The sequence below is a fragment of the Bubalus bubalis genome, chromosome 8, assembly GCF_019923935.1.
Source record: "Bubalus bubalis isolate 160015118507 breed Murrah chromosome 8, NDDB_SH_1, whole genome shotgun sequence".
Lineage (NCBI taxonomy): Eukaryota > Metazoa > Chordata > Mammalia > Artiodactyla > Bovidae > Bubalus > Bubalus bubalis.
The window spans coordinates 113,489,381-113,514,164 of record NC_059164.1 but is presented as its reverse complement, the minus strand read 5'-3'; the positions used below and the strand labels follow the sequence as shown (position 1 = coordinate 113,514,164).

At 46.3% G+C, this 24,784-nt stretch overlaps 1 protein-coding gene across 3 annotated transcripts in view; it reads left to right on the top strand.

Moving 5' to 3' along the window:
• RHEB (Ras homolog, mTORC1 binding) overlaps nt 1-16,758 on the top strand; it is a 50,627-nt gene extending 33,869 nt beyond the window's left edge. For 2 of the 3 annotated variants that reach the window (XM_025291863.2, XM_025291861.2), the window contains 6 exons: nt 3,221-3,288; nt 9,310-9,392; nt 10,028-10,084; nt 10,192-10,239; nt 10,901-10,982; nt 16,245-16,758. In XM_025291863.2, coding sequence (XP_025147648.1) covers nt 3,221-3,288; nt 9,310-9,392; nt 10,028-10,084; nt 10,192-10,239; nt 10,901-10,982; nt 16,245-16,337 — 431 coding nt within the window. In that variant the 3' untranslated portion in view covers nt 16,338-16,758. Of the gene's footprint in view, nt 1-3,220; nt 3,289-9,309; nt 9,393-10,027; nt 10,085-10,191; nt 10,240-10,900; nt 10,983-11,278; nt 11,339-16,244 lie in introns of all 3 variants that reach the window. The other variant, XM_025291862.3, reaches the window with a different exon arrangement.
• Nucleotides 16,759-24,784: the final 8,026 nt, after the last annotated feature.

Here is a 24,784-nt window from a genome sequence, read left to right as displayed (position 1 = left end):
GCCGCGGTTCAGTTTCTGCCATCTGGAAGTAGCACCGTTAGCGGATTAGTACAGCTCCTCCCCAGAGGTTGGGAAATCCTCCTTAGGCGTTGTGCCGCATCACCACGTGTTGCATGGTGGGTAACTTGTCCAGCAGACTGTGAATCAGTTCTCAGCACACATTAGTAACGCAGATCTTATTTTGTGAGTACCTCATTTTAGAAACCTTTATTAATATGCTGCTTATTTGCTTATTAGATTTAACTTTAGCTCATAAGCAGCTGTTCGTCTTGCTGGCGGCAGTTTCAGGGTTTGAGGTTGGAAACTGGAGGAATTTCTCTAGTGATTGGAAAAGGGAGGGAGAGAGGAGAGCCTAAGGACAGGGTCGCAGGGGCCGGCCGCCTTTCCCTTCTACACCAGGAGGTCGTGTCGAGTGTCTTTCCAGGCTGTGGAACCCATAGTGCCTCTCGTTGCACTTCCCTTTTTTCTGTAGTAACAAGAAGAGGCAGTGTTCCCGCGGCAGATGGAAGGTCTTCAGTTTCATTTCACTGCTGTGTGTAGGAGGATTTACATCCTCTTCCTAGGCAATGAAATGCTAAAACGCTTATTAATATCTTGTTTCTTCTCTGTCTCTCCCCTCACTGGCCAGTACGTCCCCTATTGCTTGGTTGAATCTCTTATGTCTTTCTGACCGGGCCTCGCAGTGCCCCCAGCACTCAGACCTTTGCACTCTAGTGACCCTGTCTCTCCCCTCAACTCAGCTGTTTTCTTTAGCTGCCCCCGTTGCCCCTTGGATATTTCCTGGGCTTCCACGCTGAACATAACTAAACCCAGCCACACCGCCCCCCCAACCCCCACCGCAGCTCCTCCAGGCCTTGCCTCTGCTGATACCTGGTGACTCGGGCCTCGAGTCGCTCAGGCCAGAAGCTCAGGAGTCATCCTGATCTGCAGTCTCTCACACCTGCCTCCAGTCCGTGAGAAAACCCTCTGGCTCTCCCTGTGCACTGCATCCAGAATCAGCCGTTTCTCAGCCCTCCAGTCCAGGCCCCCATCCTTCCCAGATCGTGATAGTCTAGATGGCGTCTCCCTGTGTCCCTCATCCATTTTCGTCCATCTCATTACTCATGGCATAGCCAGAGTGATCTTTTCTTTAAATACAGATTGCACCAGGTTACTGACCACGTCCTAGCGTGTTCATTACTTTGCCCCTCTCCCCACCCCCTACCCTCACTGTTCTCGCAGTCTCAGTGGCTTAGTCTTTCTCACTTTTCCTTGACTTTCTTACTTTTTAACTTGCAGTTTCAGCTCTGCCTGGATGCTTTTCATAGAGAAGCTAATTGACTGTGTGTGTCTGTCTCTCCTTCTGCTTATCCTCCCTTTCCTGGGGTGTCAGCTCACTGAGGTCAGAAACTGCAGTGTCTTGAACACTTGGAATAGTGCTGGCGGTGATCACCAGTCCCCAGGAAAGAGTTCCTGAACAATGAGTGTTCTGTCTCGGTGATCTAGAGTTTCTTGCTCACCAGCATCCCTGACAGAGCTTCCATGGAGTCTCAGATGCGCTTCTGGTCTCACATGACTGAGTGTGATGGGGAGGGGGCAGGTCTTCACACAGCACACCACGACTGCCCCCGGCTCACAGGGATCAGGAGCACGGTCAGTTCGCTGTGCACCCCAAATTCAGGGTTACAGCGTTGGGGAGGAGTTCAGTTCAGTCGCTCAGTCGTGTCTGACTCTTTGTGACCCCATGAGTTGCAGCACGCCAGGCCTCCCTGTCCATCACCAGCTCCCGGAGTTCACTCAGACTCACGTCCATCGAATCGGTGATGCCATCCAGCCATCTCATCCTCTGTCGTCCCCTTCTCCTCTTGCCCCCAATCCCTCCCAGCATCAGAGTCTTTTCCAAGGAGTCAACTCTTCGCATGAGGTGGCCAAAGTACTGGAGTTTCAGCTTTAGCATCATTCCTTCCAAAGAAATCCCAGGACTGATCTCCTTTAGAATGGGGGAAGAGTACAGTAGCATTTTTTCCTTAGAAGTGATGAAAGCAGTTTATCTTGGGTACTCCCTCTCTTGATACATTCTGATTCAGTTTTCATCCAGTGTGATGATTTCACTGAAGTGATGGTTTTCAGAAAGAGCACAGGAATGATAAAGTGTGGCAGCCGGCTTGGGTGTTCTGCTCTGCAATTCTCGCTTCCCTGATTCTAGCCCCGCCCTAGTCGCGTCAGAAAGACTTGGTGCTAGGACGAGTCTCTTCGACTATCGCTTGTCTTGGGGGCGAGCCTTTCTCTCCTGGGCGAATTCATCCTTGACGTAAGATCTCTCCTCCTCGTCACAGCTTTCTCTCAGGATTTTCATCAGTCACTTTTTGCTTTCTCTTTCGTCTGTGGCAGAAGTGGGTCCTTTCTCAGTGGTGCAAGGGGTGGATTCTATTGGCCGCTCCAGTCAGGTAGGGGGCCAGCCAGGAGACTGAGGACTCAGGCTGAGTCAAGATGCTGGGCCTGGGGTGTGCAGAAGAAATCTGTTCCATTTATTTACCAGGGCTCAGATGGTTATTTACCAGGGGTTCATAGCCTATTACTGTTAATAGTTCTTTCCTCTTTCATCTCTATTTGTTTGCTCTCTTTCTCCTTAGAATTATTAACTTTCCCTAAGTGATTTGAGTCTGATTCCCACCCACCCCCCTGATAGGGACAAGCAGTTGTGACAAATTGCTTCCAGCCTTAAGCCAAGTCAGAGTGGTGACTTCACAAAGAACATCTATTCTGTGCTGTTCTATTTCTCGATAAAATTGTTTAATTTTTTATGCACTGGAAGTTCTTAGCACTTCAGTTAATATTAGCTCTTTGTGTTCTGACACCAGACTTGCTATAAATTAATGAAAAGTTGTGTGCTTTGGATCCATTCTAGACCTCAGACTTTATATGTTGCACTTTTTCACAAGAGGGCTGTCCACAGAGTATTCAAACTGCTTTGTATAAGATGAGAAGTATTGTCTGCTCTCAGTTTCTTTGAAAATAGTTAGAGGTTTGCCTGATGTTGGTTTTAGTAAGTCGTCACTGCTTAGTTAAATAATGGAAGAGTGGAAGAGTCTATTAACTTGGACAGTCTTTTTGTTTTCTGGGATCGTTTTATGAGATTATTAAAGACTCTGCTTAATTGGTTGTCATTGTTCAAGCTTTCAGTGATTGAAAGTTCGTTTTTTTCTAGCTAACAAATATTTTAATTCCTTTTTCACTGTAGCTTTCACAAAATTGATCACAGTAAATGGACAGGAGTATCATCTTCAACTTGTGGACACAGCTGGGCAGGTAAGTGTCAGAATCTGTACAGCATGTCCGGCATCCTGGCCCCGCTCCTGATCCGTAAGCACAAGGACGATGCCAAGAGAGCCCCTGTGATGTGTGTGTAGACATCAGTAGGCTGTCTGCTTTGTCTTTTCAGAGAGACTTAACGGAAGTTTTTTCAAATAATTAGCTTGTTTTTCTACATCAGAATTTGTTTTGAATATATTCATGATGGCATTGTAAAGGTTTATATTTATTACAGGATAGTTTTCTATTTTCTAAACATTGATTCCATATCAGAGGATCACATCAGTGCTTTTCCTCCCTTTGAAATACGTCTCCTTCTACATTAAGAACAAAAGTAGATCTTTTCCAGGGCAAAAGGCATGGGAAAGGTATAGGGCAGAAACAAGCCGGTTGTTTGGATTTATTATATGATTACAAGATTAAAGAGTGTCAGTTTTCCTTGCTAGACAGTAATTGCCAAAGGTAAGTAACCCCTCCCCCCAAAAGAGATTCACAGGTTAATGTGACAGCGGAGGTGGCGAGTGGGTCGCTGGCACCAGTGGCGAAGAACCCGCCTGCCAGTGCAGGAGACATAAGACATGGGAGCCGGATCCCTGAGGAGGGTATGGCAGCCCACCCCAGTATTCTTGCCTGGAGAATCCCACGGGCAGAGGATTCTGGCGGGCTACAGTCCATGGGGTCGCGAAGAGTTGGGCATAACTGAAGCAACTTAGCATGCATGCAAAGGATAAAAGAAATGAAGAGAACTTCAAAGGAACAGAGAGAACCCTTTGACAGCTCATCTTCCCCCATTACATGTCATCCAGTCCTACTTTGATTAAAAACCGCTTTGTTCAGCTGAATGTATGGCCTGCCTTGAGGCTGGGCCTGTAAAGACGCTGGGATGCCACCTTGTGTCTTAGAATCAGCAGAGGATCAGACTGGCAGGCAGGTAAGAGTCAGGTAGCCTGTCTGCCGTGTTAAATGGAGGCTTTTTTTCTGGAACCTGGGAAAACGGATAGACCTAGAAGGATGCGGCCTGCCTTCTGGGTTTGGAATGATTCCCTCTGCTTCATATTTTGAAGTGAACGAAGAAGGAAAGTGTAAACCGCACCCCCACCCCCACCCCCACCCAGTGAAGCAAGAGAATAGCTGTATTGAGTCATTTTGGCATCCTGGAGTTTCCTTTCTGGAAGCTTCAGATACAGCAAATGTGTGTGTCCCAGAGCTGTAACACCCAGCTCGTTCACTCAACGTCCATGACCTCATGGGGTTTTCTTAGAGCGAGCCATTCTAGGCTTTCAGTCAATGCGGTCCCTGCCCATTGCAGAGTGGGAGCCTACTGAAACAAGAGAAACAACAGAAACCTTCACCAGCGACCGGCCTCATAGATGACTGATCACGTGGCTTAGAAACCAGTGTAGAAGAGCCCCTGGGGTAGGACCTTATTCTGAGTGTGTTCTATGAGGTTTTGTTTTGCTCTAAAGTATAAACGTACACTTTGCCATTAACTGTTTTAATGACGGAGTGATACAAAGAATGACCCCGAAAGGGCCAGAGCTCTCAGGGACTGTGTCTGGTGTCAGTGTGATAGTGTGGGCTAAGTCCTGAGCCCTGCTGTCTCGCTCCTTTGGATTTTGTTACCACCGGCTCAAAATATTTAGAGAATTTCTGCACAGATGATACCCATGTTAGGTGCTTTGAATAATTTGTTCTCATTGCAGCTAATAGTTCCTAAAGGCTGTATTCACACTTGGGAGACCATTAAAGGCTGTGCTGTGTTTATATACCATTCAGGATGGGACAGCCGGGGCAGTATTTCTCGTGCCACGGTCCCACCCTCTTTCTGTAGAAATTGGATGGCATGGCACTTACATTTACTGCTCCAAGAGCTGTTTTTAAATTGGACTCCTATGGGCTGGGTCTGGGGTTAAGACTGTGGTAGCAAGGAAGAATGATTAAAGGGCAGTTTCCATAAAAGCAGTCTGTAATACATTTGTTCACTCACGCATTTGAGGAGTAAAATTACATGTAATCAATTACTGTATAGCAGTATTCAGAAAACGAAGATCATGGCATCTGGTCCCATCACTTCATGGGAAATAGATGGGGAAACAGTGGAAACAGTGGCAGACTTTATTTTTGGGGGCTCCAAAATCACTGCAGATGGTGATTGCAGCCATAAATAAAAGACGCTTACTCCTTGGAAGGAAAGTTATGACCAACCTAGATAGCACATTCAAAAGCAGAGACATGATTTTGCCGACAAAGGTCCATCTAGTCAAGGCTATGGTTTTTCCAGTGGTCATGTATGGATGTGAGAGTTGGACTGTGAAGAAAGCTGAGCGCCGAAGAATTGATGCTTTGAACTGTGGTATTGGAGAAGACTCTTGAGAGTCCCTTGGACTGCAAGGAGATCCAACCAGTCCATTCTAAAGGAGATCAGCCCTGGGATTTCTTTGGAAGGACTGATGCTAAAGCTGAAACTCCAATACTTTGGCCACCTTATGCAAAGAGTTGACTCGTTGGAAAAGACCCTGATGCTGGGAGGGATTGGGGGCAGGAGGAGAAGGGGACGACAGAGGATGAGATGGCTGGATGGCATCAGCGACTCTATGGACATGAGTTTCAGTAAACTCCGGAAGCTGGTGATGGACAGGGAGGCCTGGTGTGCCTCAATTCATGGGGTTGCAAAGAGTCGGACACAACTGAGGGACTGAACTGAACTGAATTAAATATTTGATAGCAAGTACTGTTTATTTAGTAGTTTGTTTATTTTATGCAGCTGATTTAATTGCCCAGCTAGGGATCGTGATGAACATAGTAAATACAAGTTGGTTATTTATAGTTTGCATGAAATATTTTGTTTTGGTCTAGTTTAAGTAAGCTCATGACAAGTGAGTCAGAGACAGTCGATTTTAATGTCAAACTCCGCCCCCCCCTGCTTTTTTGTTTTCTTTTAAGGTCATCTAGAAATACCTGTACATGTTAATAGAAATCAAATAACGCAAAAAGTTAAATAGTCAAATCTTTCTACTGTAGCTGTCTTAGCTTCCCTCTGCCAGCAGTAACCCATTGTAAGTTTTTAGTAAATGCTTCCAAGCTCTTTTATACATGAACATGCAAATATATTTCAAGTTTTTTCTTTTCTTTTCTACACAAAAAGTAATGTGTTTCTGTATCTCCATCTTGGAGACTATTTTGTTTATGTACAGACAGCCCGCCCTGCCTGCCCCGCCCGCCCCGCCAGGACTGCATACTAGCCCATTGTTTGGATATATCCTTTGTTGTTTAGTCCGTAAGTCGCGTCGACTCTTGCGACCCCGTGGCCTGTAGCCCACCAGGCTCCTCTGCCCGTGGGGTTTCCCAGGCGAAGAATGCTGGGGTGGGTTGTCATTTCCTTCCCCAGGGGCTCTTCCTGACCCAGGGACTGAATCCACGTCTCCTGCGTTGGCAGGCAGGGTTTTGCCGCCGAGCTGCCGCGGCAGCCCAGGATACGTGGTCCTGCGACTGCTGATCAGCAATTAGGTTGTTTCCGGTCCGGCCACCAGCAGTGCCGCAGTCAGTGTCTTGGGCTGCTTTAGAAAGGTGGTTACGTCTGGCACGCAAATCAGATTTCCTGGGTGGGGGGCTCCTGGACCCACAGGGTCACCTGCTTGGCAGCAGTCAGCAGGACTGCCTGTTTCCCTGGAGCCTCACCATCACGACGTGTGGCCAATTTTTTTTATATTTGCCAGTCTGCTGGGTGAAAAATAGTATCCCAGTGTCATTTTAATTGTCTTTCTTATTAAGGAATTTGATCTTATTTTCCTGTGTTTGAGGACATTTTTATTTCCGTTCTGTAAATTATCTTGTCTGTTCACATCCCTCACCCTTGTCTTTTGGCAGGATGGTCTTTGCTTGCTGATTATAAAAATCCCTTAATATGTGAAGAAAATTAGCATTTAGTATATGAGCTGAGCTTCGAGGTTTTGTTTTCAGTCTTCCTTTTGTTTGAAAGACTTTAGACATGAAGAACTTCATTTTCATATAGTTGAGTTGATTAATCCCTTTTGAACCAAGACCGTTGTTTGTTTTTAATCCTCCCGTCCACCGTGTGCACAGGCAGTTTTCACCTGCAAGCCTTTGATTCCTCTGGAATACACTTTGCTAGGGTGTGAGTTAGAGATCCAGGGTGTTCATTTACCCGCAGGTGGCTCTGCATTTGTTCGCTGTACATTTAGCTGAGGGTTACCTTTCATCTGTACCGATTTGAAATGCCAGTGTTATATGCCTGCTTCCTGGATCTGTTTGGGGCTTTGCAGACTTCCCAGTCTGCTCCATTCATGAAGTAATCCTGCTCTGTTTTCATCTCTAGCTTTATGGTTTCCACCCACCTGCTGTGCCGTTGCTATTCTTTCTCAGGAAGTACACTTTTCATCAGGAGTATGTTACATTCGTGTATAATTTAGGATTAATTAATAGGTATCCTTACGAGTCTGCATATTCTTGCTGAAGTCTGTGGCACACTCTTCAGCTGATTAAGTCTTTTTATCTTTTAGAACTATCTTAAGATTTTCTTCAGCTGGACTATATATTACACTTCTGTTTTCTTAGGTTTTATTCCTAGGAGTTTTGTCTTCTTTGGTCACTGTTAAAGCTGAGGGTCTTTTTCCTCCATTTTACTTTCTTACTACTTTTTTCACACTGTGCCTCTTGAAAATGATGAAATTTTTAACTTTGAGTCTACTGTCGCTGAACTCTCTACTAAAAGCATTTGAAATTTTGTTTTAATCTGGGTAGAAAGATCTGTCATTCCATTAATTTGATTTTCAACATCACTAAAGTGAATTAAACTTAATCATAACTGTACTAATAATTAATGGTTTTACTTTGCATATGTAGTAAGCTCTGTGATGTTGAAACGCTGTTATCTGATTAACATCAGAGCATTGGTAGTTCTCTTTTTTTAAAGACACATTAGCATGGGGCAGTGATTCGGGGTCATCATCATAACCACACTGGACTTGCACAGTTAACAGACAGTTACTTGATGTGAGGACGGCGTGGTGTGACTTTCCTACAGTAGAGCTTGGGATGGGATGGAATAGTAACAGCTGTGTTTCAGCTGAAGCAGGAAATGTTTGGACCAGACAGCGGCGCTCTTGAATCCTGCTTTCACGTTAGACACTTCCGTGTGCTTTAAATAATTCTGTACGCAAAGCACCAGGGTTCCTCATAAACCTTTATGAAACTGGTCCTAATAGGCAGTGGCGTCAGGTGTGCCTTTAATTCCTAAAGTTGCTCAATAAACAGCTCATTTGATCCTAAAAAGTCTGAGTATGCTGACTTGAGTCTGGTGTTTTGTTTCTTCAGTCAGCCTCTTTTTCAAGTGCTGGTAGCAGCCCTCTAATGACCATGGACTGGGCTCAGGCCATTGTGACTCACGTGAGGGAAGTAGGTGAAAACACACATTGATGGGATCAACTAGAGCACACGTGAATTTTCTGCAAGGCCTAAGGGACTCTGGGCTTTATGTCCACAAGAAATGTGGTGGTGCTTTTCTTTGACACAGGATCACGGAGCCAGTCTTTTCATTCCTTCTGTCTCTCTCACAAACTGCAAGACGTTAGCCGTCCCTAGAAAGTCTTAGACTAGCCTGAGCCATTTATCAGTATTGGCTTAAAGCAAATAACTACCCCAGCCTTAAATCTTGGGTGTATAAAAGCTATATCTCTAAAGTAATAATCTACTTTCTGCTTGCTTTGAGCTCTTTGACCGTGTGATGGTCCAGATTGCTTGTTACCCTGTATAAAGACTTCGTTGTTGTTTAATTGCTTAGAGTGTCTGACTCTCTTGTGACTCCGTGGACAGTAGCCCGGCAGGCTCCTCCCAGGCAAGAACACTAGAGTGTGCAGCCATTTCCTCCTCCAGGGGGTCTTCCTGACCCAGGGATCAAACCCCGGTCTCCTACATTGCAGGCAGACTCTTTACCACTGAGCCACCAGGGAAGCCCCATGTGAAGACTTTACTCAAATGTAATTATTTTTTCTTCCACAGGATGAATATTCCATCTTTCCTCAGACATACTCCATAGATATTAATGGCTATATTCTTGTGTATTCTGTTACATCAATCAAAAGGTAAGGCCTGCTTCTTCTTGCTTGAATTTATTTGCCATGCTTAGGTGACGTTAATCTTTCTGAGGGATTATGCTGGAATTGGCAGTAGTAACAATCAGACTTTAATGGTTTTTAGTGGTTGTCTGGTGGAGCAAACAGGTTGTTAAGGGAAAAAATTATCCCATTAGATATTCTTTTGCACCAGTGGAATAAAAAACTATGTCTTACCTCAGACTGCCCAGAATAGTGAATGAACATGATCTGAGCTTTCCTGCTAATTAAAATGGGAAATACTTAATTGATTTATTTTTCTGTGTTTTTACCTTATTAGTGTGGAGCATGGGCTGATTGCTAAGGAACATTCTACAAATGTTTTATTCAGAGATTAAATCAGCCCAGTTGTAAATGTTCCAATTTAAGTATCTTGCCTATTCCACCTTGAATATTCTCAGTAAGGGCTGCTGAGTGTTGAATACATAAACATGTGAAAAAGAGTGCTAGAAAAAAATAAAGGAATTCCTTGTGTTCAGTTTACTTTATATTAAAAGGGTGAGTCTATGACATTTTCTATTGTTACCAATATAAATATCAATAACAACCATTTTAGAATGTCACCACTAAAATGGGTGTCTGATTTCATGCTTTTTGTTTTATAGCTTTGAAGTGATCAAAGTTATCCATGGCAAATTGTTGGATATGGTGGGGAAAGTACAGTAAGTAGCAATAGTTTATCTCTTTTTTTAGATATACTAGTATCATCTGAACAATCAGTTCGGGCACTGACTAGTGTACTTTGGCTTTTTTCCCCTTGTGTTAACAGAATACCTATTATGTTGGTTGGGAATAAGAAAGACCTACATATGGAAAGGTATGTAGCTTCTAAATACTGCTATATAAAGTGATGTAGTCACTGAGGTTCTGTTTTTAATTGTTCTTAAAGCCAGAATATTTTTAGCTGTAGCATTTCTGTTTTCAGAAGTGTGGCAATGACTGCATAACAGAGACAAAACTGCAGTAAAAACTCTCACCCATCGTGCAGAATGCTTCCTCTTAAGAAGAGGGCACACACTGTAGAAAATTATCTTCAGGTGCTTTTACCGCTCTGCACAAAGCAGACTAAAAAGACAGTGGTAGTGCTGGTTTAGTCCACACAGTTTTCTGAGCACCAGGCTGAGGACCCTGTTCTTGGGGAGCTCAGCATCTGGAGAAGACCCGGCCCGTGGGCAGCAGGGGGGCACTGTGGGCCCTTTCAGAATTGCCCGTCTAGGAGGGCTTACAGCCGAGCTGCTGAGAAAGGAGTCGACTGTTGGGGAGGCCAGAGTCCTGGAGTCCTGTTCTCCAAACCATAGGGGATTTGCAGGAGCTGGGCAGCCCCGTCAGGCAGTGTCCGCCCTGCCCCGGCTCAGGGTGGCCGAGAGACTCTGCGTGCTCTCTGGATGAGACTGAGCTGACTGCCTCGTCAGTCAGTTACACACACCTTACGTGGTAAAGAGCAAAGTACTTCAATTAAAGTTTTCTGTTTCCATTAGGGTGATCAGTTATGAAGAAGGGAAAGCGTTAGCAGAGTCTTGGAACGCAGCGTTTTTGGAATCATCTGCTAAAGAAAATCAGGTACGTGGTTTTGAAAACTCCACTGCCCTGTATCCCCTCAGTCGTGGGTGTGTGTGTTGCCGAGTCAGCGTTTCCGTGCGGTCTCCATCACTCCTGTTCAGTCTTCCTCCTCCCACCATCTCGAGTACCCAGCTCTGGGTTGCTTTAGGAAGATAAAAGGCTGTTGATATTTTAATTCAGTCAGTGTTCTAAGTATGATGGGACCTAGAATATTTGTATGATAAATAGAAATTAATTGGTGTAAAGGCAATATTTCCTTTGTGAACACGTAGTCTTATTTTTGTTTCATGCTAAAGGCTGGTACAGAACTAAGTCCAGGCGTAGAAGAGAAACAAGAATGATTTGAAGTCACTTTGGTAATTTTGTTCTTGTGCCTCCCCCCTTTTTGTCTTGGGTAAAACTGAGTATGTGTTGTTTTTAAACATAGAAACCAGTGAGAACCATTCCGCAAGCATGCTTCACCGGCGTCAGCCCTGCAAGCAGATGCTCCTTTTCAGGCCTGTGTGAGGAGGGATGTCAGTTCTTTGTCAGCAGGCTTCCCGTGTCCCCTTTTTCCTCTTCCTTCCTTGAGACCCAGAGCGGCCCAGCTTGCCTCCCACCTCCACATTCTCACCAGTGTTTCTATTCGCTGCAGATCAGATGATGTCACTCACCTAAAAACTGTCAGTGGGTTGCCCGTCGTCTGTCGAACAAGCCCCAGAGCGCTCAGCGTGGTGATGAGTGCAGGGTGTGAATCACACTTTTCCAGTTTCTTCTTCCACCACATCCTGCGCTTGGCAGGCCCACCAAACCCCTCCCACTCCCCTCAACACCATGGCGCTTGCAGATGCCTCCCCTGTGCGCTCACGGTTTTCTAACATGATTAGCTGCATACTTAAAGTCTTTTCAACACGTTATCTTGTCTCATCCTCAGGTAAAATGAATTGGCTTGCATTTTTGTGAGAAAACTACAGTTTGGGGGTTGGGAGAAGGACACTGGGCTATCCTTCTCCAGCTCCGCCCCCTCTCCCCACCAAGACCCCTGCCCTTGGAAATGCTACTCAAATCCCACCTCCTCCTTGGTCCTCAGGAGTCCTCCAGCCAAAATTAGTTTCTTCTCGCTTATCCCCTTTGTTTCATCCTGAGATTCAAGGACAGTATCACTGAGCTTCCTGTTCTCCATAATTTGTACAGACAGTAGTTCTGTTTCCAGCGGGTGCCTGGTCAGCCCAGGGGTCCCGACAGGCAGGTGTGCTTGTCCCTGCGTGAGCAGGGGTGGGACTTAAATCCATGTGCTTGCCTCCTGGGTTGTAGATAGCAAGACGTTTATCTCCAGCCGTTTAGTTTCTGAGTGCAGAGCCTGGTGGCTCAGACGGTAGAGAATCTGCCTGTAATCCCGATTGGAAAGATCCCCTGGAGAAGGGAATGGCAACCTACTCCAGTATTCTTGCCTAGAGAATTCAATGGACAGAGGAGCCTGGCGGACTACAGTCCGCAGAGTCGGACACAACTGAGCAACTAACACACACACACACACACACACACACACAGTGAGAATTCAGATAATAAGAGCTGAGAGATACTGTGTTGTCTCTAATTGAATTAAACTAAACATTGGGTGTCTTATGTACCCTTCAGATCATCTAGTTGATCTGTCTCATTTTATAAGTGAGGCATTTAAGCTCCAAGAGGTGAATAACCTTTTATGATCACTCTGTACTTCAGAAGGTGTAAAAACTTGGACTGAATTTTAAATTTAACCCAAATCTAGTCCTCTCTACCGTGCTTTCTGATAGATGAGAAGAGAAGGCCTGTGCCTGACCCAAAGTGTAACAGAGATGATAGTATTCCTGAGGGAGAGATGGAGACTGTTCTGTATTTAAATGTCTCTGTGAACCTGGTCTAAAATGGATCTGGTCTAAAATGGCTGGTATGAAAGACATTTCCAGTCAGTTGGAGAGAGTCGAGTATGTTTTGGAAATGATTGTCTTAGGAGTGGTGATGGTGTTGGGATTAGGAAGAAACTACATCCTTATTCTTAGAAAATGCGAACCAGAGTATTTAGGGGCCAAGTTTCATAATGCCTGCAACTTAGTTTCAGATGGAATAGATGGGTAGATGGATAGAGGGAGAGCAAGCACAGATGTTAACAGCACAGACGTTAACATTTGGTGAACTCGGGAGCAGAGCCCAATGGTTATTATTACAGCTGACCCCATTTTTCTGTGTGCTTGAAAATTTACATTATAAAGATGTGAAGGTGGTCAGAAAGTATAAACTACAGGCTATAAAAGGAGTCTTGGGGATATGATATACAGCATGGTGACTATGCAGTGTATTTGCAAACGGCTAAGAAAAGAGTGGATCCTAAAAGTTCTCATCACAAGAAGAAACAAATGGTGACTGAAGCAGACTTGGTGCCGTGGGCCTTTTCAGCGCGCACTCGCATCGAGTCGCTACGTTGTACACCTGGAATGCATGTTTGGTGACCGCTGTATCTCAGCTGAAACGTGTTTCGGGGTGAGGCGTGCAGCTGAAAGGCCCTACACTTTCTTTGGTCTGTTTACGGCTTCCCTCTGCCTTGGTTCTCTTTGGAGAAAATCCGAGGATCCAAGAGCAGTTACTCTTTTCGACTTGACAGTCACACAGGCGCCAGCAGCCTCTCCGCTCTCCTGTGGGGCCCGTGGTCCCTATGCTGTGTGTTGTGTGTGTGTGTTGCTCTGGACATGTCTGGCGGTTCCTTTGTTACACTTTCCAGCAGCCTCAAAGTGTAGACACTTCATGGACCTGCCTCCATGTAATCAAGAGGAATTGCCTGGTAAACCTCGGGCTAGTTTATCTTCTGAGAGTGACCTAGGGTTGTGGTCACTGAGAGTGGCCTCGTTGGCTTAGGGTTTGTTACTGAGCTCCATTTTGGTCTGAGGATGCGGGCCTGTCTTGTCTGGTTTATGTTACACTTTAGTGTAGCTTGAGGTTCTTAATACAGTTCTGGATAGATTTACTCTTTGACCTTTCAGTTTCATTTAGAAGACAGTAGACTGCTTTTTCGGTATCCGGAGGAAAGATGGAATTGTGCTCAAGGCTTAAAGTTAAAATGAAAAAATTCCAACTGCTATGATTCTTTAAAAGTTCTGATAAATTTAGCAGATGTATCTGATATCAGCCAAAACTCTAAAAGAAGATAAGGGTGCAGTATGGTGGCCTCAAACATCCCAGACAAGCTCGAGGGTCAGATGACCCAACTCACCATTGCCTTGGTTGCTTGAGCATCTTCATCAGATCAACAGACACCTTATCAGACGTGAAGTAATCCGTTAAGGCAGAAAGATTCTTGCATCCCAGTTAGGTACATACAGTGATGGTATGTGTATCCTTGGAAAGCTGCAGTCCTCACAGTTGTATGGATATTTCTCAGCCCTCGGTCATGGCTCCTGGGACCTTGTCTCACCTTGTCTTCGAATCTACTCCCCATCAGGTGGGAGTAACCAAGTCCCTCTGACCTCCATACGTGAGAGGTGTAGGTGATTCTGGTCCACACAGGTACTCCGTACTGGGATGCTTACTACTCTTGGTCTGTGTGTAGGAAGAGAGAGACTCTAGTAAGAGACACCTCATCAGTAGTCACACGATTAGAGACCAGTCTGTGTAAATTGCTTGAATTTTTTATTGATAAATTTTCAAGTGTAGCTTGGTACTAACCAAAAATCCAGTATTTTAAAATAAACTGTCCTCAGTGTAATTGAGTCAGATTTGTTGATAACAAAATGCACAGTGGTTTTAAAAAAATGTATCAAGTCAGTGCAAATACTGCACTTTGACTATTACTGAACTATGAGATGTGTTTGCAGTTTTGGCTTATTTTCTGTGGAGGCCTTCACAAACTGTATTCCAGCAGTCTGATGAAAGAGAACGCACTTTGGCAGAGACAGACCACACAGGTTATCAAGAGTGCTAAGATTTATCTAGAAAGCCAGATTCCAGGCACATGGTACTCTCCTAGTAAGAGTTTGGCATGCATCTTTCCACACATTTTTCTGTGCATTTTTTGTAGGATGAAATAAATACCAACGTGCCTGCTTAGTCATGGCAAAGGAGGGGAATGGATGATGCGGAAACAGGGGTGCTTGCTGAAGCCAGTGGCCTCGGTTAGACAAGAGCGTTGGGCCAGGGGCTGGCTGGGGCTCGCCTAGGGCTGCCTCCATTATTCCATCCTAGGAAAGCGCGAGCCAGAGTGGGTGAGCCCAGACTCAAGGGCGTGGTCACTGGCAGAAGAAGTGTGCAGAGTTCGCTTATGGGTGCTGCTTCTGTGTAGAACGCAGTCATCAGGCGAGGGTGAGAACAGGGCAGAGGTTCAGAGACCCCAGTGGAAGGAGGAGGCGCGACCCCTTCATCCCGGCGGGTGACTAGACTGGGGAAATGTGGGTGGGCGCTGGGACTCGGGGCCCTGGGGGCGTGTCCCCTGGCTGCGTCCCGTGTGGGTGCAGGCGGGCGGATGGCAGAGCAGGGAGAGGAAGGACAGAGACTGCCCGGGGCCTGCGCCAGCCCGGGAGAGAGGGCAGGGAAGTGTGGTTGGATCAGGGAAGTGGGCCGAGGGGTGCTGGCCAGCAGGGTACTGAGCAGAACTGCAAGTCAGGATGGGGGCTGGTGCCTGGTAATGACAGGATGTAGCTGCCACCCCGCGAGGGTTTGAAAATGGGCATTTTGGGATTGTCACGGTCACTGCCCTGAGGGACAGGGGCTCCTCCTCGTGAAGGGCCAGGCCCTGGAGGCACCGTCAGGAGAGAGAGGGGGCCTGGAGGCTGGAGGCTCGGGTGGAGGGTGGAGGGGACAGCCTCAGAGTCAGAGCCGAGGGGTTTAAGGAGGTGGGAGGGGAAAGGGTGTGAAGGGCGGGGTGCGGTGTGAGGCAGGAGGAGCCCCTGCCCTGCTCCAGTCAGAACCCCAGGGGTGATGGGGTGCGGAGACTGGGCCCCAAGGTCAGAGGGGAGCGGGCCGGAGCCCGGGGATGACGACTCCTCCAGCTTCCTGTGGCGACAGATGAAAACGGGGGTCTCCAGGGGAGGTGGAAGCCCTGGTTCCTGCAGCGCTGAGGCACCTCCAGCCGGTGGCCTCCACGCCTGGCCTGCAAGCGCAGGACTGGGCAGTGGGCCTCCTCCTGTCCCGCCAGCAGAAACTACGTTCACCGTCATGTGTTTCAGTCGCTGGGTCCTGTCTGACTCTTTGCAACCCCACGTTGGTCACAGCTCCACTAAAACTAACGCCAGTTGGTTTTTTCTGTGTTTTCAGACTGCTGTTGATGTTTTTAGAAGGATAATTTTGGAGGCAGAAAAAATCGATGGGGCCGCTTCACAAGGAAAGTCTTCCTGCTCGGTGATGTGATTCTCCTGCAGAACCGGGGACGCTGGGGCCCAGTCCCACCTGAGGAAGCCAACTGCCCGTCATCCTTTACGATAAACTGCTTCGTTTCTCTTCTGTTAACCTGAAAGATTTCATTTGGGGCAGAGATTCTCCCTCACCCCCTCCTTTCAGATTATGTTCAACTCTGACTCTGTCCAAATGAGTTCACTTCCATTTTCAAATTTTGAGCAATCATATTTTCAATTTATATATTGTATTTCTTAATAATATTATGACCAAGAATTTTATCGCATTAATTTTTCAGTGTAGTTTGTTGTTTAAAATAATGTAATCATTCAAATGATACATATTGTTACACTACTATTAACTAGGCTTCAGTATATCAGTGTTTATTTCATTGTGTTAAATGTATACTTGTAAATAAAATAGCTGCAAACCTTAATCTTTCTGCTCCTCAGTGTGGCTAGTAAAGAAGAAAGCTGTCCTCCTGAGGGCACCTCTCACAGCCTCCCAGGAGGCTCCAGGTTGGATTGCAAGGAGCCGCTGGGGGCTGTGTGGCCACAGACAGAGGCAAGCGGTCCACCTGGCGGCCATGGGCAGTGGAGTAGAGTGCCTGCATTTGAGGGGGTCTCTAATTGACTGAAGTCGAGTGGCCTTGGGGGAGATCTGTGAGAGGAGTTGTTCCCCAGTAATGACTGTGTCCCCCATACCCCCCAAAGGCACCCTCTTGGATAGAGTGTTTCTCGCAGGTGGGACTACAGGCTTCCTGAGGGCCTTCTGGGCTCCCTCTGGCTTGTCTCTTAGGTCCTTGAAGGAGATGTAGGGAAACACTCACTGTCCCTCGTACTTAGCTCGATGTCCACAGCAGACAGGGTCTTACTTAGGAAATAGACTGACCTGTCCCCATCCCAAACCTCCAGGAGTTTGAAGGACAAGAAGGATTGCCTGGCCAGTCTTCTGTGTTCACGAACCTCCCGCAGACCCAGACCACGTACCTCCTGCTCTGAAAGGAGCAGCTTGGAAGGTCAACCAGAGACTGAAATTGCCTGATGTCCATCACCTCAACTCTAGCTTAGTTGACTGATACGTTAAATGCTGCCCTCTCCCAGGCAAAATTTCACAGGGCCATTTCTAACATTTAAGGAAATGTTACTGACTCTGTTGATCAAATATGATTTCTCTTTGTAACTGACTTTTTAATGATAAAATTATGCTTTTAGAATATGCCATTATTTTGGATCTTTGAAGTGTTTTTGCCTCATCATTCCAGGATGAAATTTGAGCCTTAGAAGAACTTCACCAAATATTTTTTATTTAAATAAAGATAAGTTTTAGCAATGTAGTATCATTACTTATTAACAGGGTTTATTAGGTGTAATATTATGTGTCAGTACTCTGACTGAATGTGGAGAAAAAAGGAAAGTGAAAATGTTAGTCGCTCAGTCATGTCCAACTCTTCGCAACCCTGTGGACAGTAGCCTAACCCGGCAGGCTCCTCTGTCCTTGCGATTCTGCAGACAAGAATACTGGAGTGGGTGGCCATTTCCTTCTCCAGGGGATCTTCCCAACCCAGGGATGGAACCCATGTCTCCTGCATTGGCAAGGCGGGTTCTTTACCACTGCGCCTCCAGGGAAGCCCAGTGTATTCATCCTGGCAACTAAAGTGTGACTCGTGGATCATCCTCTAGGCCTGGCTGTCCTGTTTGGAGGTGACATGGCCATGGCCCTCCACATGGTGCAGCTCAACTGTGCATTCAAACGCGTTCTGAGCACCGTTCCAAGTGCTAGGAACGCAACAGAACTCTGCACCCTGGAGAGCTTGAGCCTGACCTTGGCCCTGGATACCAGGGTCGGGCAGTCCTGCTCCCCAGTGCAGTGAGCGTGGTGGCAGGACTCGGGGACGAGCACGCGGCCAGGAGCTGGCCGGCGGTACCTGTTCTGGTTTGCTTCACGTTCACCCTGTGAGGGCTTCCCTGGTGGCTCTGAAGGTAGAGTCTGCAGTGCCGGAGACCTGGGTTCAATCCGTGGGTGGGGAAGATCCCCTGAAGAAGGGGACGGCCACCCACTCCAGGATTCTTGCCTGGAGAATTCCATGGACAGAGGAGCCTGGCAGGCAACAGTCCACGGGGTCACAAAGAGTCAGACACGACTGGGTGACTTTCACCCTGTTAAGCAGGTGCCAGGCTCTGTACAGACAAGGAAACTGCCTTAGAGGTGTTAGCAGCAGGCAGTAACCACATTGACTCTGGGCCCGTACAGCTGCCAGGCTCGACTTTAATGTTGTTACTTAACATCACTCCTGAGACCCGGCCTTACACTTTAACACTGTTCACAGCGGGACATACATGCTGCCCTAGGTTCACTGCAGTGTTGGAAGCGCAAATAACAGAATGAGGTGCACGTCCGAAACTATTCTGCCGTTCACAGTGAGTACAAACTGAAATCCCATGACGATTTCGAGTTAATGTGATGGAATTTGACCAAAGTTAAATTGTCCATTCACTGCCCACCAGCTTATTAATGATGCTGCTTTTGCCAAAATTGCTCGTCACCTCCTTGTCACCAAATCCAGTGGGTTACTCCCTAGTTTCTCTCCTGCCCCTCCGGCAGTACTGCACACGGTTGGTGACTTCTCTTTGCAAGTCTCATTTCCGCCCTCTGGTCTTCCAGTTCACCATCACCACCTGAGTCTCCTTAGCTGTCTCCTCCGTTAACCTCTTTGTGGGCCCTTTTTTCTTCTTAATTTCATCATCACACACAGCTCTTGATGCTGTTTCCTTCAGTCACTCAGTCGTGTCAGACTCTTTGTGACCCCATGGACTGCAGCATGCCAGGCCTCCCTGTCCGTCACCAACTCCCGAAGTTTACTCAAACTCGGGTCCATTGAGTTGGTGATGCCATCCAACCATCTTATCCTGTCATCCCCTTCTCCTGCCTTCAATCTTTCCCAGGATCAGGGTCTTTTCAAATAAGTCAGCTCTTCGCATCAGCTGGCCAGAGTATTGGAGTTTCAGCTTTAACATCAGTCCTTCAAATGAATATGCAGGACTAATTTCCTTGAGGATGGACTGGTTGGATTTCCTTGCTGTCCAAGGGACTCTCGAGTCTTCTCCAACACCACAGTTCAAAAGCATCAGTTCTTCGCTGCTCAGCTTTCTTTATAGTCCAACTCTCATATCCATACTGGAAAAACCATACCTTTGACTAGACAGACCTTTGTTGGCAAAGTAATGTCTCTGCATTTAATATGCTGTCTAGGTTGGTCATAACTTTTCTTGCAAGGAACAAGTGTCTTAATTTCATGGCTGCAGTCACCATCTGCAGTGATTTTGGAGCCCCCCAAAATTAAGTCTGTCACTGTTTCCTGAAGACCAGAATTTATTTCTCCCACTCTCACCTCTGTGGGCTCCAGGCTTGTCTTCTTTTAGATGTCTCATAGGCATGATCTCAAGTTTATCATGCCCCAAATTATTTGATTTTCCCTATAAACGTGGTCTTCCACTGGACTCTGTTTCAGGAAAAGACACCACTAGATGCTGAAGCAAGGCTTTGGGAGCCATCCTCAGCCAATTGTCAACAAACCCTAAAGGCACCGCCTTCAGAAATCTTACTACATTTTCCCCACTTTTTCCATCTTCACTGCATACTCACCCTCCAAAGCATTTGCACTGCAGCCCAAGTCAACTTGTTTACACGTTGTTTATGTTACTCCTTTTCTTAAAATCTTTTAATAATAAATGTGCCTATTCAGGGCCTCGGCCATCTCATTTTCCATCTTGTGAAAAAAATTAAGAGCTTCCTTGCTTTCATTTGTTGTAACTCGGTAAAGAATCTGCCTGCAATGCGGGAGATGTGGGTTCAATCCCTGGGTTGGGAAGATCCCCTGGAGAAGGGAAAAGCTACCCACTCAAGTATTCTGGCCTGGAGAATTCCATGGGCTGTATAGTCCATGAGGTCTCAGAGTTGGACACGACTGAGCAACTTTCACAGCATCAAATAAATTACCACTGATTGTTTTTGACAAACACTCCCAGGGAAAAGGGAGTCAGGTCAAAGACAAGCCTAGCAGAGGGGATTTTCCAGGGGCTGCAGATGATGACATTCTGGGCTGAGAAATCACCAACCCCATCCTGACCCTTCCTGCAACTGCTAAGGAGGTACCTGGCAGTGGGGCAAGTGGCCGTGCCTCGAGCTCGCTGTGCTGGGAATGGGCCAGATTCCCTTAACAGCCCCGGACTGGTGCCAGCCTTTCATCTCCAGACCTCTGAAAAAGCTGATCAGTTCAGTCGCTCAGTCGTGTCCGACTCTTTGCAACCCCATGAATCGCAGCACGCCAGGCCTCCCTGTCCATCACCAACTCCCGGAGTTCACGCAAACGCATGTCCATCGAGTCAGTGATGCCATCCAGCCATCTCATCCTCTGTCATCCCCTTCTCCTCCTGCCCCCAATCCCTCCCACCATCAGTCTTTTCCAAGGAGTCAACTCTTTGCATGCTGTCGCCAAAGTATTGGAGTTTCAGCTTTAGCATCAGTCCTTCCAAAGAAATCCCAGGGCTGATCTCCTTTAGAATGGACTGGTTGGATCTCCTTGCAGTCCAAGGGACTCGCAAGAGTCTTCTCCAACACCACAGTTCAAAAGCATCAATTCTTCGGTGCTCAGCCTTCTTCACAGTCCAACTCTCACATCCATACACGACCACTGGAAAAACCATAGCCTTGACTAGACGGACCTTTGTTGGCAAAGTCATGTCTCTGCTTTTGAATATGCTATCTAGGTTGGTCATAACTTTCCTTCCAAGGAGTAAGCGTCTTTTAATTTCCTGGCTGCAGTCACCATCTGCAGTGATTTTGGAGCCCCAAAAATAAAGTCTGACACTGTTTCCACTGTTTCCCCATCTATTTCCTGTGAAGTGATGGGACTAGATGCCATGATCTTAGTTTTCTGAATGTTGAGCTTAAGCCAACTTTTTCACTCTCCTCTTTCACTTTCATCAAGAGGCTTTTTAGTTCCTCTTCACTTTCTGCATTAAGGGTGGTGTTATCTGCATATCTGAGGTTATTGATATTTCTCCCGGCAATCTTGATTCCAGCCTGTGCTTCTTCCAGCCCAGCGTTTCTCATGATGTACTCTGCATATAAGTTAAACAAGCAGGGTGACAATATACAGCCTTGATGTACTCCTTTTCCTATTTGGAACCAGTCTGTTGTCCCATGTCCAGTTCTAACTGTTGCTTCCTGACCTGCATATAGGTTTCTCAAGAGGTAGGTCAGGTGGTCTGGTATTCCCATCTCTTTCAGAGTTTTCCACAGTTTGTTGTGACCCACACAGTCAAAGGCTTTGGCATAGTCAATAAAGCAGAAATAGATGTTTTTCTGGAACTCTTGCTTTTTCCATTATCCAACGGATGTTGGCAATTTGATCTCTGGTTCCTCTGCCTTTTCTAAAACTGGCTTGAACATCTGGATGTTCACGGTTCATGTATTGCTGAAGCCTGGCTTGGAGAATTTTGAGCATTACTTTACTAGCGTGTGAGATGAGTGCAATTGTGCGGTAGTTTGAGCATTCTTTGGCATTGCCTTTCTTGGGGATTGGAATGAAAACTGACCTTTTCCAGTCCTGTGGCCACTGCTGAGTTTTCCAAATTTGTTGGCATATTGAGTGCAGCACTTTCACAGCATCATCTTTCAGGATTTGAAATAGCTCAACTGGAATTCCATCACCTCCACTAGCTTTGTTCATAGTGATGTTTTCTAAGGCCCCCTTGACTCCACATTCCAGGATGTCTGGCTCTAGGTGAGTGATCACACCATTGTGGTTATCTGAGTTGAAGATCTTTTTTGTACAGTTCTGCGTACTCTTACCACCTCTTCTTAATATCTTCTGCTTCTGTTAGGTCCATACCATTTCTGTCCTTTATCGAGCCCATCTTTGCATGAAATGTTCCCTTGGTATCTCCAATTTTCTTGAAGAGATCTCTAGTCTTTCTCATTCTGTTGTTTTCCTCTATTTCTTTGCATTGATTGCCAAGGAAGGCTTTCATATCTCTCCTTGCTATTCTTTGGAACTTTGCATTCAGATGCTTATATCTTTCCTTTTCTCCTTTGCTTTTCGCTTCACTTCTTTTCACAGCTATTTGTAAGGCCTCCCAGACAGCCATTTTGCTTTTTTGCATTTCTTTTCCATGGGGATGGTCTTGATCCCTGTCTCCTGTACAATGTCACAAACCTCCGTCCATAGTTCATCAGGCACTCTGTATATCAGATCTAGTCCCTTAAATCTATTTCTCACTTCCACTGTATAATCATAAGGGATTTGATTTAGGTCATACCTGAATGGTCTAGTGGTTTTCCCTACTTTCTTCAATTTAAGTCTGAATTTGGCTATAAGGAGTTCATGATCTGAGCCATGGTCCGCTCCCGGTCTTGTTTTTGCTGACTGTATAGAGCTTCTCCATCTTAGGCTGCAAAGAATATAATCAATCTGATTTCAGTGTTGACCATCTGGTGATGTCCATGTGTAGAGTCTTCTCTTGTGTTGTTGGAAGAGGGTGTTTGCTATGACCAGTGCGTTCTCTTGGCAAAACTTTATTAGCCTTTGCCCTGCTTCATTCCATAGTCCAAAGCCAAATTTGCCTGTTACCCAGGTGTTTCTTGACTTCCTACTTTTTCATCCCAGTCCCCTATAATGAAAAGGACATCTTTTTTAGGTGTTAGTTCTAAAAGGTCTTGTAGGTCTTCAAAGAACTGTTCAACTTCAGCCTCTTCAGCATTACTGGTTGGGGCATAGACTTGGATTACTGTGATATTGAATGGTTTGCCTTGGAAGCGAACAGAGATCATTCTGTCGTCTTTGAGATTGCATCCAAGTACTGCGTTTCGGACTCTTGTTTCTGCTCCAAGGTAAGGAGCAGCGGCTGCGCTTTGCTGGAGCAGCCGTGAAGAGATACCCCACACCCAAGGTAAGAGAAACCCAACTAAGACGGTAGGTGTTGTGAGGGCATCAGAGGGCAGATACACTGAAACCATAATCACGGAAAACTAGTCAATCTAATCACATGGACCATAGCCTTGTCTAACTCAATGAAACTTAGCCATGCCCTGTGGGGCCACCCAAGACGAGCGGGTCATGGTGGAGAGGTCTGACAGAATGTGGTCCACTGGAGAAGGGAATGGCAAACCACTTCAGTATTCTTGCCTTGAGAACCCCATGAACAGTATGAAAAGGCAAAATGGTAGGATACTGAAAGAGGAACTCCCCGGGTTGGTAGGTGCCCAATATGTTACAGGAGATCAGTGGAGAAATAACTCCAGAAAGAATGAAGGGATGGAGCCAAAGCAAAAACAATACCCAGTTGTGGATGTGACTGGTGATAGAAGCAAGGTCCGATGCTGTAAAGAGCAATACTGCATAGGAACCTGGAATGTTAGGTCCGTGAATCAAGGCAAATTGGAAGTCATCAAACAGGAGATGGCAAGAGTGAACATCGACCTTCTAGGAATCAGCGAACTAAAATGGACTGGAATGGGTGAATTTAACTCAGATGACCATTATATCTACTACTGTGGGCAGGAATCTCTTAGAAGAAAAAGCTGATACTTTTGGACAATGTGTTGCCAGGGTTTTCACTGATTTCTTGAAGGTTATTCCTGCATGCTCCCCGGTGGTGACCTTCTGGAGCCTGCAGGTAGCTGTTTGTTGAGTGGATGAGCAGCTGACCCCTCCCACGTGCTGCCTTCTAGACAGGTTCCCTGGAATTTGGCCTGTGTCTGCTGCCATATGGAGGAACCCCTCACCATTCACACAGGACACTGGAATAGCCTCTAATCAGTCTCAGGTTGGGTCCATCCCTCATCACTCCTAACAAGGAAGGAGCGATGGTCTTCCCTGGTGGAGCAGTGGTGAAAAATCCTGCCAATGCAGGAAATGCAGGAGGATTCAATCCCTGGCTCAGGAAGGTGCCCCAGAGAAAGGAAATGGTAACCCACTCTGATATCCTTGCCTGGGAAATCCCATGGACAGAGGAGCCTGGCGGGCTACAGTCCATGGGGTCACAAAAGAGTTAGACACAACTGAACATCTAAACAAGAAGGAAAGAGCTATGCTCTCTTAACAGGATGTCAAAGGACCACAGTAAGCACTGCCTTTAGGTGATCATCTAACAGGAAAAAAGGTTTAATTCTTCTTGGAGAAGTCTGCACTCCTGAGAAAACCCTTCCAGCTCCTGTGGGCTCCGGCCACACATGAGCTGCGTGCTGGCGGAAGGTTTATGGCTGCCTTTATTACTCCGTTTACTGAGACTTTTGTGTGGATGAACAGAGGCTGACATGAAGGCCATGTCAGCAGGAAACTGGGGCATCTTTAGAAACGTTCTTAGAAAATTCTAGAACTTTTATCTTCACCCCACTCCTTCATCTCCCCAGGAGGGGAGAGTTACACATCAGGCCAAAAACCTTGACATGAGTCAGGT